The 18,467-nt window shown below is 42.7% G+C and overlaps 1 protein-coding gene across 2 annotated transcripts in view; it reads left to right on the top strand.

The window, feature by feature from the left end:
- The first annotated feature begins 3,312 nt into the window (after nucleotides 1–3,312).
- LOC124996393 (formin-binding protein 1) overlaps nucleotides 3,313–18,467 on the top strand; it is a 56,087-nt gene continuing 40,932 nt past the window's right edge. Inside the window, exon 1 of one of the 2 annotated variants that reach the window (XM_047569350.1) lies at nucleotides 3,313–3,784. In XM_047569350.1, the coding sequence (XP_047425306.1) occupies nucleotides 3,761–3,784 (24 nt within the window). In that variant the 5' untranslated portion in view covers nucleotides 3,313–3,760. Of the gene's footprint in view, nucleotides 3,785–8,232; nucleotides 8,350–18,467 lie in introns of those variants that run through there. The other variant, XM_047569345.1, reaches the window with a different exon arrangement.

Genomic DNA, 18,467 nt, shown 5'->3' with positions numbered 1-18,467 from the left:
GCACAGTGCGAATATTATTGCACCAGAGTCCAGTAATGTATAAGTATATGTATATAAGTATTGTGGAAAGACAGCTTTTGAAAAGAAAGTGGAAGCAGAAAGAAAGTATGTGAAAAGGAAGTGAAAAGAAAGATATAAAGCATTACGTCATAAGTGCAGATGCAGACGTGCCACTATACACGTTATCACATTAGACAACATAGACCTCTTCTTCGTGGTACTTAATTAAACAGTGCTCATGCTCAGCGTTCATGCAGAGGTGGACCTTGCGGACCACATCTTACCCTGATTTGCCCTGAGAATGTTTCCTTGATCTTCTCTGATTGGCTGAATGAAACAAGGATACAATTTAAAATGTGTGCTGAAGTTACCAAATGTGGTTCCTTGCCCCATGAAGGGTTAATGATATAAATCTAGATTATATAGATATTTTTTAAACCAAGTGATAGTTTTGTGACACAGTAGTTTGACATTAAAGCACCCCCTAAAGCTTTGACCCTAGAATCGCTCCTGTAGATTTGGATTACATTAGCAATAACAAATTGCAAATACATTTGGGCTAAACACATGAAATTTTATATTTGCCGTAATTGGCCTAGGTGGATAATTGGCCTAGGTGGATTCACTCTCCCCACAGCCTGTTACAGTACAACATGTGTAATTGGATTAGTAGCGATAATCCACTCCTTGGCTATAATCTGACACTGTCCTGTAGCTCTGGCTATGAAGTTTCAGCCATGTCCGAGAGCTCCGCTTGACATGATTTTGGAAGATTAGGATCAATCATTAATCCTGGTGTAATATGTGTGATGATCCTAGTCGCTGGCTGGCCCTAAACAAGGCATCAGTTTACACACAGTAGCAAGTCAGTTCAATTAACAATTAAACGAGACCAGAAACCAGAGATTCAAAACATTCTTATGTACATTTTATTCTGTTAATACTGTAAATTATACTGCTTTATTTTACAGGTTATGTTGAGGAACTCCCACAATTTAAATTACTTAAGAGTGTGCATCTATGGTTAGGCAGATCTGTATGTTCACAACTATGAGCGACCCACAACCTGTTGGAATAAACATACAGGATCATCGTCAAGTTGGTAAAGTTTGCCTTTGAACCGGTAGGACATGATGAGTCAATAAACCTGAGTCATGAGATACACATTCCCTTCACCTGTTGACTTATTCAGTCTACTGTAACAGAGATTTTCACCTGGTATACAAATAACTGCGTGTATTAGAATAGAATGGCTCATGGTCCTATCTGTGTGTGTGATTTATTAACTAACTATGAAATAAGATGACACTTTATTCTGTTTTTGTAAGGAGCTGAAAACAAAACTCATTTCCCAAGATGGAGGGAGTAAAAGAGCTGGAAACGCACACGCCTTGTTTAGTGTTTACTTTTTGTCTTGACAGGAAACGGACATGATTGTCTAGTGTGTTTTGTATTCTGTAGTCATATGGGTGTGTTGTGGCTTATTTACTTATGAATGTGTTTATCTAAAATATTTAGGGAACAATGCACCTGCTTGGTTTTTGTTCCGCCCTTATCTATTTTCGTGCCTCTTTGAGGATTTCACAAGAAAAGCGGAAGATTTAAGGCCAATTGGAGCCACACAAGGCATGCAGGGTGAAACCGAGAGCACCCTGCTTATTGGGGAACTGGCAGCCTGAATTGTGTAATGGAAACATTGCTTTGGAAAGAACTCAGCTGTTGTGTGATGGACCGAGATGGTCCGTGATGGCTCTTGAGTCCGTCAAACTCCCCCATCTGGAGACTGTAAACACAGCGGTGGTTTCCAGTGCTCAATTCCTTTCAGTGTCCACGATACTTCACGTCCAAGGAGACCCCGGACACCTGTTGTTGCTGTGGTATTGTTGCATAAGTATGTTGTGCATACTTCTATTGGTTTCAACAGCCACAAAGCTGCTGTGCTCCCCCTGTTGGTGAACGTAATCAACCATCCTAACCCTCCTATTGTCCTCAAATATTTCTAAGACATTTTACCCTCAAGAAAATGATTTACATAAACTTGTTGACCAAGTTTTTGTGTTAAGCACTTTGTTTATTTGTTGCCTACATAAATAACCCTTTGCTACCAGTGAGCTGACCTTCCCTCTACTGTTATTTTTTAAATGATGAACTTTGATTGGGGTCAAATTGACCATCTAAACATACTTAGAACAGCTTGAACTGCGTGCCTGCGATATGCAACTTTAAGTGCATAACATTTTGTGGTTTCAGAAATACACCAAAAGCAGTAAACAGTGCAACTGCCTTTAGCTATAAGTGAGGTTTGGGTCGTGGCTGCCTTAAACTATATAACGTGTTTCTCAAAATACAAGTGTACCAAATGAAACTGAGCCTCAGTAGGCCTTGCACAGGTGCTTTTGTTGTTGTTTTGTCGTATCAGTGTGTGAAATATCTGCACTTGTTGCCTCATGGTGCCGCTTAGTTTTCTACCACTAGATGGCAGTGTTGTTGTAACAATACAGGCCAAACCACTGCTACAGATTTCAACTTTTTGCAGTGATGCACATAATCTGTCACAACAATCATGATAAACATCTAATATTGTGATTGATTCATATCGCGACAATTAATACACACTTTCTTCTTTTTTTTTCCACAGCAGAGATTTTAGTTGGAAAAGCACAGCTTACACATAGCAAGTGTTTCAGTAGGCCGTGTCAGTGTGTCCTCATTGCGACATGCAATTTCCTTCAGTAATATGTGGAAATGTCTTCTTTGGAAATTCTTACATGTCACAAAACATTCGTATTGCCCCTGAGGAATCAGTAGGTATGGAGAACATACGCTGTGGCTCAGTAATGACTGATTTTTAAGATTAGGTATCACTATAAAGTTAAATATTAATAGAAAGAACAAGGGGGAGTCGCTGTAAGATGCTGGGCATTAAAAAATAAGTAAAAGACACAAATGCACTGACTGTTTGCAAGCCTGCTGAGGATGAGAGCTATAAAACTGAGTAAATTTCCATAAACTCACCATGAAACGAACAGACTGTCATGACCACTTGCTTTAGTTAAACTTTTTATCACATGCTTTCCTGGTGCATGATCCTAAACTCTGCATGCATCTTCAACACAACAAGATGTGTGGCTGTTGTTGGGGTAAATTATCTTCCCATGCACGGCCGATTATTGCCATATCAGGGACAAAGGCAGAAAGAGAAAGTTGGTAGCCCAGAAGTTAGTATTATAAACCCACTGCTGGGAGTAGTCAATGAAACATCTGCCATGGGTGGTGACCTTTTTGAACCAACCCCCTCGTGCATTCAGGCTTGAAGCATTTCAGAGCAGGGCTTCTTCTCGGTCGCACACAGAGAGATCAGAGATATTAGCTTTATTGGTTAACCCCGCAGCAGTGACACCCCTCTCTCTCCAACGAGATTTTTTTTTTTTTTTCTCTCTTTTCTCGTTCTCTCTCATCGCGTGGACGCGCAGACGCGCACAGGCAGCTGTCATTGAGTCGAAGCGGGTGCGCGCGCTGTGCATATAGCGAGACTCTCCTGTTTGAAGATTATGCTGCAGCTCCTCCTGGCCATCTTGTATCAGACAGGATGAGATTCTGAAAAAAAATAAATAAATAAATCGCAGGAGGGCTTTATATAGATATATATATTTTCTCGAATACCATCAAGGTATAAAAGAAGAAAAAAAACAATCATCACTGTGTGTTGAAAACACCTCGTGCGAGTTGTGGATTATTCCGAGGACATCGTACTGAAACCATGAGCTGGGGGTCAGAGCTATGGGTGAGTTTTTTTTTTTGTTTGTTTTTTTTTTTGCACTGCACTTGTGAGGCTGGTTATTTAGCCCTTGTGTGGACATAGCGGTTCTCGGATAGGATATAAAACCTGCGATAATGCGCAGTGCCCCTCCACCCTTCCCCCGTGTTTTTTTTCTGTCTTTTATCCGCTAAAAGCACGGTTAGCGTGCGCCGCTATGTGGGTGTGTGATAGGAGCTAAGAGCAGGCTAATTATCATTAGCCTCTTATAATCACTGATTCCTTTATTTATCATGACGTGCGCGTCACAGTGTTAGTTTGTTATGGGGGAACACGACGCTAACGCCTGCATATCATACATTTTAGCGTGTCAAAACCACGCTTTGACCACACACACGCATATATACACACACACGCCCCTCACTGTGTGTTACACGGCCATTCCCAAATCCAGCGGTGCTTGTTTTTATTTATTTATTTATTTTTTTGTTGAGCGTTCGTGTTTATGACCGTGTGCAGGTACACTTCACAAGCCTGTGTTAGCACTGGCAGCGCACGAAGTTGACGTGGTCAAGTTCCCTTATTTTTATGCGCACACCGTTGGCACGTTAACTAAGAGGTTATTGCACAAAATGGTACATTTTAGTGTGTGTGTATATATTAGGGGTAGCTATTGGCAACGACTTCATAATAGATACGTATCACGATACTTTAGTCACAATTCGATACATTATTGCGATATTATGATATTGCGATATTGCAATATTAGTTCACTGAGAAATTTTTAATGCAGGTTGTATATGTGTACATCACATGACAGTGATAAATCATTGGGCAAATTGGGTCAAAAAACAATATTTATCCAAATGATCCATTTTCTATTTATTGCACTTAGTATTGCAAAATATTGCTATATCGATGTTTTTTCATATCGATGCCTGTCAGTTCATTAGGTACACTAGATTAACAAGAATGCATCCGAATATAATAGTCCTGCACTAAATTTTAGCTTATTATTAACTTATTATAATGTTTTACTAATCACCAATTGTTCAAAGTAACTGAGTGAGCTGCTGATTAAACTGATTTAATTATTTTGGACTACTGCTAAACCTATGTTGTACCTATACCTGTTTCTTTTGTTTTGGCAACCCCAATTAATTTAGTTAGCTATGCTAAATCAGAATCAGCTTTGTTTGAGCACATACAAGGAGTTTTACTGAAGGTCACTTTGATCGCTTGTACAAAAACGCAGAGCTTGAAAGTAAAACCGCAAAAAAATAAATCTGTACAGCATATATTAGACACACCCAATACAACTTTGACACAACAGCAATCTACATCCTCCCCAAGACCTACTGCCCTTAAACTGAACACTGTACCGGTTGTGAAGCTAACATTTAGTGCAAGACTGTTATGTTACAATGCATTCGTTTTCACTAGTGTACCTACTCAACTGGCACGTTTATTAAGCAACTAAACACTGGGAAAGTTCACAATCTTTAACATTTGGAGGTTCATAAACAGTTTGCATACAGATGTATACTGCTGCTAGGATTTGACTTGATTTCACTAGTCGTGATTGCTTTACAAGTGAATAACGGTGGTTATCACGTTAGCGTGGCACCTGTCAATGGGTGGGGTACATTTTGTCCTCAAAGCAGAGAAATGCGTCACTTCACTAGTTGGTGGTTTTAATGTTGTGGCTTATGGGGTTACACCAGAAAATCCCCAAATCCCCCAAATAGGGCCACCCATAAAGTCATTGATCCTGCAATTAATTCGCTTGTCACGGTGTCATCTTTCATCCATGACTTCAAGGACCTCATCAAGGAGTGTTGGATTTAATACAACGCTTATCAAGCCTGTAACTCTATCACTGGTGTCTCCCCATATCCAGACACACAAACACACACACACACACGGAGCAATGTGCTGCAAACTAGAGTCAAAGCAGTAATGAAGATTACAGGACTGTGTCAAACTATTTTTACGACTTGATAATAAGCAGTTGTTGTGAATAGAATTCCTGTTGTCGGGGTTTTGTTGCAGTGGCTTGTGTTGTTATTTTGTCGTGTAAGTTATTTCAAAAGCAGTCATTCTGCCGTCCGTGCTGAGAAACTTCCTAAAAGTGCAAAAGCGGTGACTTCTTGTTGCTGCACATTTGAAATGAATGACGGTGTGTTTTTGGTACACGTGCGTCACTTTTCAAACATGCACGAGTGTATGCTTGCACGGCTATATACTAGTTGAACCTCTGTGAAAAGTGTCAGATTACACTTTTTTATTTTTACATGGTGCATTCAGTTTGAATTTCTTTGCTCCTTTTGTTTTTAATATAAGGCCACAGTTTCTGGACCTGATCACGATTCTTTACTGTGAGCATATTTTAGTCTGACAGATAATGCAGTCTGAAGTCAATGTTACTCTACAAAGAAGAAAAGGGGGTCTGGAGATAGTTAAATCAGGGATATGTTTTTCTTTCTAAGAAAAAAGAAAGGAGGGGGAGACTCGCAGCTAAATTCTCCACTAATTTACCTGGTGCAAAGTTCACAAAGAGAACCACTAGCACTCTGCATTCTTTGCATTTTCCCACTGTTGTCAGTATATTTTTACTTTTCTACTGTGATTCTTGAGTGAGGAAAACTACTGCCAAGGTACTCATGCACAGCAAATGTAGCCTCAAGGCTCTCTAGAAGGCTTTCATGAGTACCTTTGTGTCTGGAAAGCGTTTGCAAGTTCTTGTGAGCAGAGACCGAACATTTGCAGAGAGTAATGTATTACAACCAGATGCCTGCTTTTTTTTTCTTTTTTTTTTTCTTAGTGAATTGTAAAGAATCCAGGCACTTGTTTCTATAACATTACCCTCTGCAACAGGAACAAGTTCAACACTCTACAGGTGGCTGTTGTCACTGGAGAATGCAAACAGCTTCTTGTGTTGTTGTCCCAAAACCAAATCAAACAGGAAAACAGTCAGAAACCCCAGCTACATGCAGCGCAACCACACTTTTTTATACAGAGCAAGGCCAGGATGTTGCGGGTTAGGCAAGGTACATTTAGTTTCTCTATGCATTTCTGCAGTGCAGGGGATGCAAGCTAACATGTTCAAATGCCTTGTTTTGTCCAAAGTTTATGATCACCGTATTTTCGGTTGCACCGGCTAAAACGTTACACGGTGCAACGCCACAGACGAAGGCAACTCATCTTGCCGCGTTTATACCATGCTCATCCGGTTGTTCCTCGCAGTGAACAGGAAAGCAGATGATATTCCAGGAAGTCAAAGTCGAGCACGGTTTCTCAACCCCTCAGCTGCGGCGACGCAGTGTCGAAGGTTCACGCCGCGACACTCTCCACTTTTACTGTTTCGTTAAATCGATAGAATGGAACCGAGGCTTCTTTATACTACTTTATAGCTGAGGCCTAACCAAACTTTAGGGGAAAAAAACATTTGTCTAACAGGTTATTGGATATTGTAAATATGGAAAAGATTATGTGTGCCCAGATAAACGGACGGGGCAAATAAATAAACACGAATGATTGTGATGGGCCTCTATTGTTTGTGCGAGCTCACAGTGAGTCAAGCACCAGACAGTTGACTCCGAAAATGCTGAATACCTTTAGTGCAGCATCATAGCACTGATTATAGTATTCACTGTTTTCTTAAAGAAGACTCTGGGAATGCTCGCTGCCGTCTCTGTCGCGTCCTTGTTGCAGCACCAACAAGATAACAAAGTATTACAAAAACGAAGTTTGAGAGGAGTGCGGCCGTGTCGCTCAACACTGAATAAGGAATTAATTCCGTGCTGCAGAGACCTCAAACCTCCTTTTTGACAGAGTGGCCTGAAATCTTGTGGAAGTTGGCACCAAGTTCTGCCAGATTCTCGAAAGAAGTTTTTCTCTTAAGTGTGAGCAGAATCACACGCATGCACAGTTAAGGATCCCAAACCAATTCCTAAATAGGCATTATGCACTAATGCAACCGAGTAAGACAGAAGTCATATGCGGTGAGACATGTGACTGTTTCTCAGTGGGGCTAAAGTCGGACAGATAATTTAAATTATACGTGGCTAATTTGCAGCTAACTTTAGAGGCCTCACACTTTGACCGTTCTATATCAAGTCAGATTTTCTGACTTCGCTTTGCGTTGACGAAGGTGTAAAGAAGAAAGTGAGACCGCCGTGTTTCCTTCAAGTTGATTCAAGTCTCACGTGTAGAGATCACAGAAAGCACAGGTGCCGCAAATAAACCAAGAAAAGGTCAAGCAAAAAAAAGAGGTTAAACCACGCTTTATATGCTCGCATTAAATACAGTACAGAACAGTACGTAAGTAACTATGACACAGAAGTCAACCTCATGCCTGGGCTTAAAGTGACTACTACACCTTTTCATTTTGACACTCCCCGAATGTTTCACTTCTCCCCTGTGGCAGTTTATTTGGGAACTGGATGTGAGCTACTTTTTCCCACACTTGGACGGAAGAGATGCACTTTTTTGAGCCTGTAGGATGCTAAAGTGTCTTTTCTTGTCGCGCGACTTATCGATGAGGCAACATGGACAAGTCTGAGACTCTATTCAAAGAGCAGCAGCTTAAGGTGAGTCGAACTTCGTCTTCTCCGCTTTGTTCAGATGGTGCATCTGACTCGCTCTCTTCTTTGTCTCGTCTTTTTTTTTGAAGGCATCTGCGTCTGTTGACCACTAATGTAATTTAAAAGGGAAAGCGGTATTGTCTGCAGAGGCCTTTTAAAATGTTTCTCGTGTTGTTAAGTGGAGTTCGAGCCTTTGCCGGAGGGCCACAGACAGAAGTGTTCAATCAGATCCTCACGGTCTTGCTTGTGTAGATTCCCAAACATCAGAACTAAACTAAACTGGCGTTTAATTCCTCCATGTTTTCTGCTGTCATATCTCATCCCGACTCCTCAGACTCCAGGGTCCAGCCTCACCCCCCTGCTGTTCACTTGACATTCAGGCCACTTCCAGGGCTGAAACCCGAGCCGCCCTGTTTCCTTCTGCGTGTGATTGCACTGGGGCCGGTGGGGGGTCAGAGGCTGAAACCGCTGGCAGACTACAGCGGACCTCCCCCGTTTAAATCTTAAACTCATCGCCAGCCACCTGCTGACTCAGTGATACCTCCTCACCGTTTTCTCTTCTCCTCTCTCCTTTGAACCCCTGTGATGAAATGGTGATGAAAGGATGCACATTTAATCTGCACTCCGAGGGAGTCCAAAAAGGAAGGAGAAAGATGTGCTGCTGTCCTGACATTTCAGTAAATTAAGTGTCTTTGTGGTTTGCTTTTCAAATGGGACATCTCTTTGGGTGTGAGGACATCTGAAAGGCTCTGTTTCAGGTGCCCTCTGACGTGTGATGCTTCTGCTTCCTCAAAACCGAACAAGCTGTTTTGCCATCTTCTCCATGAAGATGTGACTCAATCTTCCCCAGCACAGGCTGTAATCTTTAGCCACCGCCTCTTCTGTTATTTGTAAAGTCGGTCTCTAATCACCGCTGTGACAGTGGAAATTATGCGACCACCGGGGCCTCGGTCGCTTAAGAACGCGCCACGTACCTGATTCGCCCTAAAGCTGTCGTGTTTTTTGGTGTCGCCGCGTCGCCGGCTGTTTTCTGGACACTCAAGGTGAACAAAGGGCCGCGACATCCTTTTTTATGCGGCCTCTCCTTTCAAACTCCTGATGCTTTCAAGCTGCACTTTACTGTAGAGAAACCACTTTAGCTTATAAACAAAGTGGCTCATAAAGCATTCAGCGAACCGCGCGAGGCTTAATCGGGTGGCACACATTCAAAAGAGGTCCCAAAATTTAGATTATTGGCGGAACGAGCTGTAAGTCTCGTAAAGACTTCACTTTGAGTTAGATGGACTTGTCGCACGAACCCCCTGCGTCAACTACGGTGACGCCGGTGACAGGGAAATGCGAAAAAAGTGTTTCTGTTGCACTTTTGCGATAAACTTTTATATCGATACGTCCGAAAAACCACCTCACGAGAGCTTATTTGCGATTTTTTGCGAAATGTAGCCGTTTCCATTACCAGTTCTGTATTGCAGTATTTAAGTTTTGCTCATTTCTAGGTGTAAGGTCGTTGGCTCTGTCACCTCTACATCTGTGCTCTTGTGTGACAATGACGTCAGGAGGATGTTTCCGAGGCCTAAAAATGCAGGGTTTCACAGTGGTGTCTTTAATTGAGCCCCTTGAAATCCCCAGAAGCGCTCGGGCAGAACGCACGGTTGCGACCGGGCAAACTTGATGTTGCTTTGGCGGCTGCCGGAAAATGACGCAAAGCTGCAATGAAAACTGGATCGTGCAACCGTGCAGTTGCCACACATGTGCCTTCTGCTGAAGATATTTCCAGCGTTCAGTCCTGCCTTCTCCATCTCCTCTCGACGTTTCCGTCACTTGGCGGCTCGTTAGCTATCAGGATTACTTTATTGAACCAGAATTATGAACACACTTTTAAAGGCTTGATTGCCCACAAGCCTGCAAGATAATGTACCCAAACCATTTCGCTTTAGCGGGAGGAGGCATTGATCGCACTGGTAAATGGTTTTGGCGTTTGAATCATTATCCATCGTTCCATCTAGCGAGGACTTCAGTTCAGTAACAAAGACGTCCTCCTCAACAGCCGTGTCTCCCTGAATTGGCGTTTCCCCCAAAGTGTACTGGCGCATTAGCGCGGAAAGCACTGCCTGCGCCTGTCACGCACAACAGTGTGTTAAACAGTCCGCGATGAGTCATGTGCGCACAGTGTCAGGCAGCATCTAAAAAAGTGCCGTATTTACTCATACCCCGAGTCGAGGGCCTGGACGGGTGGAGTAAAAGCGTTGCCACATAATTCCTGGAGCTCGTCTGGGATACGACTTCCTCCAGAGATTTCAGCTCGTTTTGGTAATGCAGTCAAAGGGCTAATGTATGCTAATGTTTTTAACTCCGCTGAGGCCTTTATTCTCCAAAAAAGGAAGGTCAATATTTTAGCATCAGCATGAAAGGGAGAAGAATATTGTCCTGTTCCCAAAATCCTTTGCAGAGGTCGGCTAGGGTATCATCTGGAGAGTGTTTTTGTTAACCCTATGGAGCTGTCCACAGATCTGATATAAACAAAAACCGTTAGATTCAATGTTGGGAAACCTACGACAGCTGCTATATGTTTATCTGTGTGCGCAGATGACCGGTGATATACAATGCCCCGTTTTAAAATAGCAGCCGTTCGGCATATCCTCTCCAGAGTTGCGTGAATTTCGTCGGCGACTCAAAGACTCACCACACACGCTTGTTTAAACACGGCTGGCACATAGCCGCGTGAAGCGCCACTAAAGTATGACTTGATTTTAAACGGTGTGATTTCGATCGAGCTAAGCTGTGAGAACAGAGGTCCGAACGCTGCACCAGCAGAAAAGGCAACATCTATTTATGGACTGAAACTGTAAGTGAGACTCACACTGGAGCCCGTGTGTAAAATATAAAATATAAAACACGTCGAATCTAGTCTCTCATTTGCTACCACGCTGTTTGCCAGCAGACTTAATTATAAACTAGCATAACTTGTTTGTATGTTTCCCCCCCCTTCAAATTGCACAAGGCAGCCATGATTAGATTTAAAGACTGACACCTTTGGCAGAGATGTGGCGTAATCACGCAGGTTGTATTTTGACGTGTTGTTAGCACCAGCGCCAGAGGTTTAGGTTAGACATGTCAGTGCAGCAGAGATTCACCTGGAACTCGTGTAGTATCTGTACTATTAGTGGACCGCTGAGCAGGGGTGTCATTTACACTCTGAAGTCAGTATTAAATCGCCATGTGGGCCTCCTGCATATTTCATGGTACGTGTCATTTACTGGACAACAATACCGTAGACTGTACTGCATATCTGCAGATTTTAAACAACACATCTTAATATTGGTGCATCGCTTAAGCTTCTTTAAGGATTTCGGACTAAGATACACATTGAACAAACTGATGGCTATACCAAAGGTCAACTTCTGGAGCTGAAAAATTAAGCCACTTTTCTGCTTGGCCCAAAGGTCAGTCAGCATGTTAAATTTATTGATTGTATACAAAGATGGCTGGACTCCATGTTATGTCACCCATAGGATTCCTAATCCATATTGAAGCTCATTGAACGCTTGGCTCCGCCTTATTCCTGGCTAATTCAGAAAAAGTTTAAGTGTGTAAATTAGCAGAGACTAAAGGATAATTTTTGTATAACAGGATATTTCTGCTGTCAAATTGGACATTTTAAGGTGGAGGTCAATGGGTCCATTGGGTCCAAGTGGCCATTCTAGGAACTGCAGTTTTGGGTTGCCACTGGGTTAAAATGCTAGTATAAAAGTATTACTTTTGAAGAACTGATCTTTGAATTACTGTGAGCTGCCATTTTTGAATTACTCATAATTTAAGTTGGGTCAGGTGCTGCCACGATGGCGAGTTTCCTGATATTCATGCATCTGCAGTAATCTAATATTAGCTCGTGTGAGCTTAGTTTCAATGTTTCAACCTCATTATGTGAAAGGGCAACAGCTTATTATTGAAGTTCAGGTCACTCATTGCTAAGTGTATGAACTCTCAACATGTCAGCCAGTGCCATTGTGCTAATGTGGACTCATTGCTCAATCAATCAGCTGTCCATATCCGTATGATGTTATTAAGCTTATTAATAGCAGACCATTGGGGGGGGGGGCTTGGCTTTCTCCTAACTTTACTGAATGAATAAGAGATGATTTTCAGCTGCAGCTAGTAGCTATTACCTAATAATGAAGTGTCGCTGCAGTTCTTTCATGTCGGCCGTGTTCTGAAGTCCAATGTTTCCTTCATGTTTCCAGACCCTGTATTATATAAAAATTAAAGAGTTTTAGCCTTGAAAAAAAAAACGAAGGACAAAAGCTGCTCAGCAGGAACAATTGCTAATTTGTATTTGCTGGCCTCACAGGATTAATCCACAAAGCAGCCTATCGGGTGGTTAAAGTAGTTAGAAGGGAGGTGAGTTAATCTGATTAATGGCGACGTCATTTAATCAAGTTCTGTTTGTCTGCTTCTTACAACATTTCTGCCTCGTACTTTTCCTCCGGTGTGCATTTGCCTTAGCCGAGGCGGAATTTGTAGTTGGACTTGGGTTTTTACGAGGATATTTTAAACTCGTGGGTTCCGTTTTGGTGCTACCATATCCTGAATCTTAACTCTTCACACTCTTCTGCTTGACCAAGACGATCCTTTTATCACATTTCATCCTCCCCCCCTCAGATGGATTAACATAAATCGCTACTTCTCATTTTATTTGATTTTTTTGCCACCCTCCGCACACTCATGAAAACCATGCTGCGACGAAAAAGCGAGTTTTTCGTTTTCCTGGACGGCGCTTGTTCCGTGAAAACAGAGAAGGAAAAGGAAAAAGAGGAGGACCAGCTGAGTCCTTACGGGGAGTACTTGCAGGTGCTGCTGCAGATGAAGATGACCAGTGCTGTAAGTGAGCTGGGATATAAAGCGATTCAAGTGTAGTCCAGTTTGCAGAATTGTTTTCTCAAGGATTAATCAAAAGCTTAGTGCTCCAGCACCAACAAGACAGGAAATTGCTCTTTGTGAGTCGAACAACTCGTTCGACAAAGGGCACGGCCGAGGAGAACGCTTTTCTTTTTGATGTCCCTGAATGAGTTGACCACCCTTCCAGTCACTGTGACTCACGAACTGCAGCTTCCTGTTACTCAAATGAGTCAAATGAGAAGGTTTGCTAATTGAGGGAACTGACTACTCATACGTGATACTTCTCACCGCCGCCGGCAGACACGGGGTCGGTTAAAGGGGGAGAGGACACGCCGCGTGAACGCATGACGTGCGTGTGCGTGCGCCGATGCGCATTCTTAAGTTTCAGACCGGCAGAGGTGACGCGCCTATAAATATCTACATGGCATGCGAACGAGAGGTCTCGCGCGTAAGGTCACTCGCTGCCCCAAACAGCTGTTCATACGCGGCGGAAGGTTTCGAGCTCGTGTGTGTTCAGAGGGTCAGTGAAAAAGATGTTATGTTATTTGTGCTTTAAGAGCCGAAAACGCAGAACAGAAAAGTTGATTTCGACAGTAAGAAAGGATTAGCTTGCACCTGCGGGTTAAATCTGTGCGTTAAATCCCGTTTAGGTGCGGGTCGGCCTCCCCAGCCTTCAATAACCCCCCGGGTGAAATAGCTGAGGGCAGCTAGTCCGCGGTGCCTCACATGATCGCCCGTCTTTGTTTATGTGTGTCCACGTGTGTTTTTGTGTGCGTGAGGCCGCCGTCTGTCCTCTTCTGTGAGTCCTCTCCGACATGTGGGGTTACACCGAGCTATGGAGGCATTGTTCGCCCCCGCCGCCCCCCATCCCCCCCCCCCCCCCCTCTCTCGCGCTTCCTCGGACAAAGCCCGATGTGTGTCCGACAGAGGGTTTGGCATTTCCACCAAATATTTGTTCTTGCTGCCGGACGCCCACTGCCGAGATACACAGTCCGGTCCGGTCAGCAACAGGCCGCGTGCACGCCCATGGTTAATCACCAGAGGAGCCAGATTAGAGAATCAGCCATTTTGTGCCTCTTTGCTTTTCCCGACGGGCCCCGGGGTTTGCTCTGCTCGAAACAATCGGGCTATTTGTCCAGTATTTTAATTGGCAGGACCCTCGCGGCCCGATGAAACGCTCTGGACGAGCGCGGCTCCTTTTTCGCTCTTCGCATGTTCAGTGCAGTTTGAGTTATTTCGGGCGCCGCATTAGCTTACAGACCTCACTCGCGTTTACGATAAAGGTGTTAGTTTAAAACTGCCCTCTCTGGTTTTTTTTTTTCTGACCAGAATAAAATAGTGTGAACTTCCATCCTGACTCGGCAGCTGCTGCCGCTGCTGCTGCTGCTGAAGGAAAAAGTCCAGAGCTCTTCTGCCGGGACGTTTGGCGAAGCTGCAGATGTAGATTTCAGCAGGAGGCCGGACCCCCAGCCTACTGTCCTTAGTCAGCACTTTAAAAGAAGACAAAAGCATCTATAGGCTTCTTGTCCCATTGTCCTGCCTCCTGCTGAACATCTGTCCCCTCACCCCCCTACTTTTTATTGTCTTTCTTTGAAGCTAAGTTTGGATCCATTAGTATCAGTTATTTTTTATTTGTCATAATCATCCAGTGCATAGATTTTTTTTTTATTTCTTTCTGTTTGTATCTAGTTCATATCCATCTGAATATCCTTTACTTGTGCAGGCAATTAAGCAGCTAATCTGGCACGCTGTGCACCCAGCAACGAAATCCTGCATAATTACATTAATCTCAAATTTGTACACTCTGAACCCACTAATTAAATTAATGAAAGACCTCTTTATTTCTGTAGAATTACCTAATGCTTCGCAAGGTGCAAAACAACTATAAATATTTGCTGCCAAATACCTATGACAACCTCACAGGAGGTGATAAAAACTGGCTGACGTTGAGATCCGTTACTTTTTGACTGTGCAGACATCTTCAAGAGGAAATTGTGATTTCAGACTCCAGCGCTGCATTCGATTTTAGTCAGCAATTTCCTTTTCCTGTTACATGTTTTGCCCCCCCCCCCCCCCCCGTCAATTTTCTTCTCCTCTCGTGTACGTAATGGCCCATAGATTTTTGCTGTGATCATCAGAGCAGCAAACCGACCTCTGCAGAGGTGCTAAGGCACCGATAAAACGTGAAGTGTCCCCGGGAGTGATTGTTCAGAGGTTGTAAAGTCCTGGTCTCTGCTCTCTCTGCTGATCTGACACAGTCTCTCGCATGTTTCCGGCTCTCGATTCATGATCTCGTTATCTTGACTTCATCACCTGAAAGGATGAAAAGGGTTCTTATTTAAAGCTATCTGGGCTCCTTCATCATGTGGGTGAAACTCAAATGTCCTCTGAATTTTTTTTTTTAAATGTGCATCTCGGTTGTTTGAAAACTGCTTCTAATGCGATTTATCATTCTGTCGTGTTTAGTAAAGTCACATTCTTAATGAATGAATGAGGTTATTTGCTCAGTGGCAGTCATTGTGTTGCTCTCTACTGCCACCTGTGGCAGAGAGGTGAAGTACATGAGGCTGGATAAGAATTTAACTGCATTTGTTGTTGTGTTTAGACACAGATTTGACCATTTTTACTGCTCACATGTATTTTCTTTCATCCAAATTTGCATGCCCTGAAAGTTAAGACCCTCTGGGAAAATTTTAGATTAGAGATTCTGGGTGGTTAGGGTTAGGGTTAGGGTTAGGGTTCCGTTTCACAATCCTGTATTTGCTTCCTTCGAAGATTCAGCATAGACAAACATAAACAGTTCCTCCTGTGTCGTTGTTGCTGTTAAATCGAGAGAGAGGAACAAGTTCACAGCTGTATGTATAGAGGTCAATGAGAGATTTGAGCTGGAATGGAAGCTAAATAATATACATTAGTTCAGATTAACTGGCAGTCCGATACATTAACCTGCACCGTAATCCCCTTTCCCGCTAAGGAAGGGTTGGAGGTCACGGGGCTGATCCTTAAACAAGCATGCATTTGTTTTCTTACAGCCCACGGGGCTGCCTACATATATTTAGTAACTGCTAAGCGTCTCCTTTGTTCTCCGTCGGAACCTGTTTCTCATTTCCTGCATAATAAAAGAATATTTAGCCGCACGGCTCTATTTGTTTTCTTGCATGCGCTACCACAATAGTGCATGCATCACAGCGAGTGGGACTGCGCCCTGAAACAATAAGCAGAGTGGGCCCGGTTGATCTCCTGACGGGATCCCCCGCTTTTTCGTTCCTGAAGGAACCGGGTCAGGTGTCAGAGGCTGCAGATGAAAGAGTGGATGTAGGTCTAGTTCAGGACAAGGAGTTATTAGGCTTCGGTACGGGGGCCGTAGGTGGAGGGTTTACAAAGTTTGCGTGCAAGTTGGACTCTTAAACTTAACTCTGTCACTGTGTGATTTGCATGCAGTGTGCCCCGTGCTAACGTTAGCAAGTGAGAAAAGTGAGAAGTGAATTCATTTTGCACATGTTGGTCAGTTCTTTGAAAATCATCATTCTCTATTCAGGGTATTCTTTTTTTTTTTTTTTTTTTTTTTTTTAACCAAAGTAGAGAATGGTGACGTGTATCCTTGGCTCTGTCCTACTTAATAGTTTCCACTGGTGTGACTGCAGAAGAAAATATTTGTCTTTATTTTTGATTTGGAAATTGAGCTGAAATAGGACACACTTATTTGAGGGCCGTAACTACCAACTATTAAACAGTATTTTACGATTATTTGTTATTAATTCAGTCTGCTGCTTGTCCCAACTTTGCAGCACTTTGACGTTTCTTAATTTGTCAAATTAACTGTCTAATATCTAAATCTAATCACATTTTCTGTCATATTTTAAAAGATCTTCACGTAGGAGAAAGTAACAAAAGCGTTTATTCTCGAGCTGTTTCTTTCAAAGGCCATGACCTGAATAGGTATTTTTCACTCTGTGCATGAGTTGTGTTTGAGTAAACGCTGCACGCAATATGTTGTTGGAAAGCTCATTTTCTTCTGGTTTCATTGAGATGAGCCATTATAGGATTCAACCCACACATTTTTTCAAATCGATAAAAACAAGAAACAAGCTTTAACTCATCTGAAAAGCCTTATATAAATCTGAGAATCTACAGAATTCAGGCCCCTTTTGTTTTGGTAAGCACCCAAACAGTCCACTTCAGTCGTATTTTCAGTCCAGCCCAAGATTATTAAGACTGTATGTGTTCAAAAGTTATGGCCTTTTAGTTCAAAATGTCTCCAAAGGTAATTTTGGAGTCTCTAAATGGCACAGTTTGGAAACGCCTGGTTATACCCTTAGAAAATAAAGTAAGAGAAACTCAGTTTTGGTCATTTGTATATACAGTTCGAACTGGAAGTATATGAAAGACTTTGTCTACTCTTATCCTGGTGAGATCTGTCCTAGGTTTATTCTGTAGGTATCGGTAAGCAAAAACAACAACTTCTTATTTTTAACTGTGTGCCAACTGTGATTACTCAAGAACAATACTACTTAGAGGGATTCTGACTTTTGTGTTAGAAACTTCAGAGTCTTGGCTTTATAAAGTGACCAAGACAATACATGAGCTCCAAAATGTCCATGAACAGCACTTGGGGTATCTCCTAAAAAAAGTTGGAATGATGATGGGCTAAACTGCCAGTTATTAACATTTATTTTATATTTTATAGCCATTTATATCATATAAATAGTGTTTTTTTTTTAATGGGATTAAATACTTCAAATGCTGGAACGACAAGAGGTTGATGTAATGAACAGGGCGTCTACAGGATAGTGTCTGACTCAGCATCGCGCTATATGTTGTTTTCTTTGATGGCTCCCTCCTCCTTCTAATTCATCATTTATTAATCTGCTATGTCTCTAGTAGCCCCGGAAATTGCTTTGCTGATGGTTTTCCATTTAACTTTCCATTTAAAAGTTGGGCGACGTTGGCCAAAGATTCACGACCTCAGAGTGACTCATCATACCGTGGATCATAGGTTTTATTTTTTTACTTAGATTTTATTAGATCTTAAAATAAGGTGCTTGTGAAGGGGCGATAAAGTTTACGAGGTCCCACCAGCATAACCTAGTCCCTCTCCGAATTTAATCCCCTCCCCGTGTAATCCCGCCTCTTTTGTCATTTCTGTTCCTTTTCAAGCCCCCCATCCCTCCTCCTCCTCCTCCTCCTCCTCCCTCTGTTTTTCCGCTCCCTCTCTCGTACTATGCTCCTCT

The sequence above is a fragment of the Mugil cephalus genome, chromosome 19 (genome assembly GCF_022458985.1).
Source record: "Mugil cephalus isolate CIBA_MC_2020 chromosome 19, CIBA_Mcephalus_1.1, whole genome shotgun sequence".
Lineage (NCBI taxonomy): Eukaryota > Metazoa > Chordata > Actinopteri > Mugiliformes > Mugilidae > Mugil > Mugil cephalus.
The sequence above is the reverse complement of the archived record's forward strand: the minus strand, read 5'-3'. Positions and strand labels throughout refer to the sequence as shown.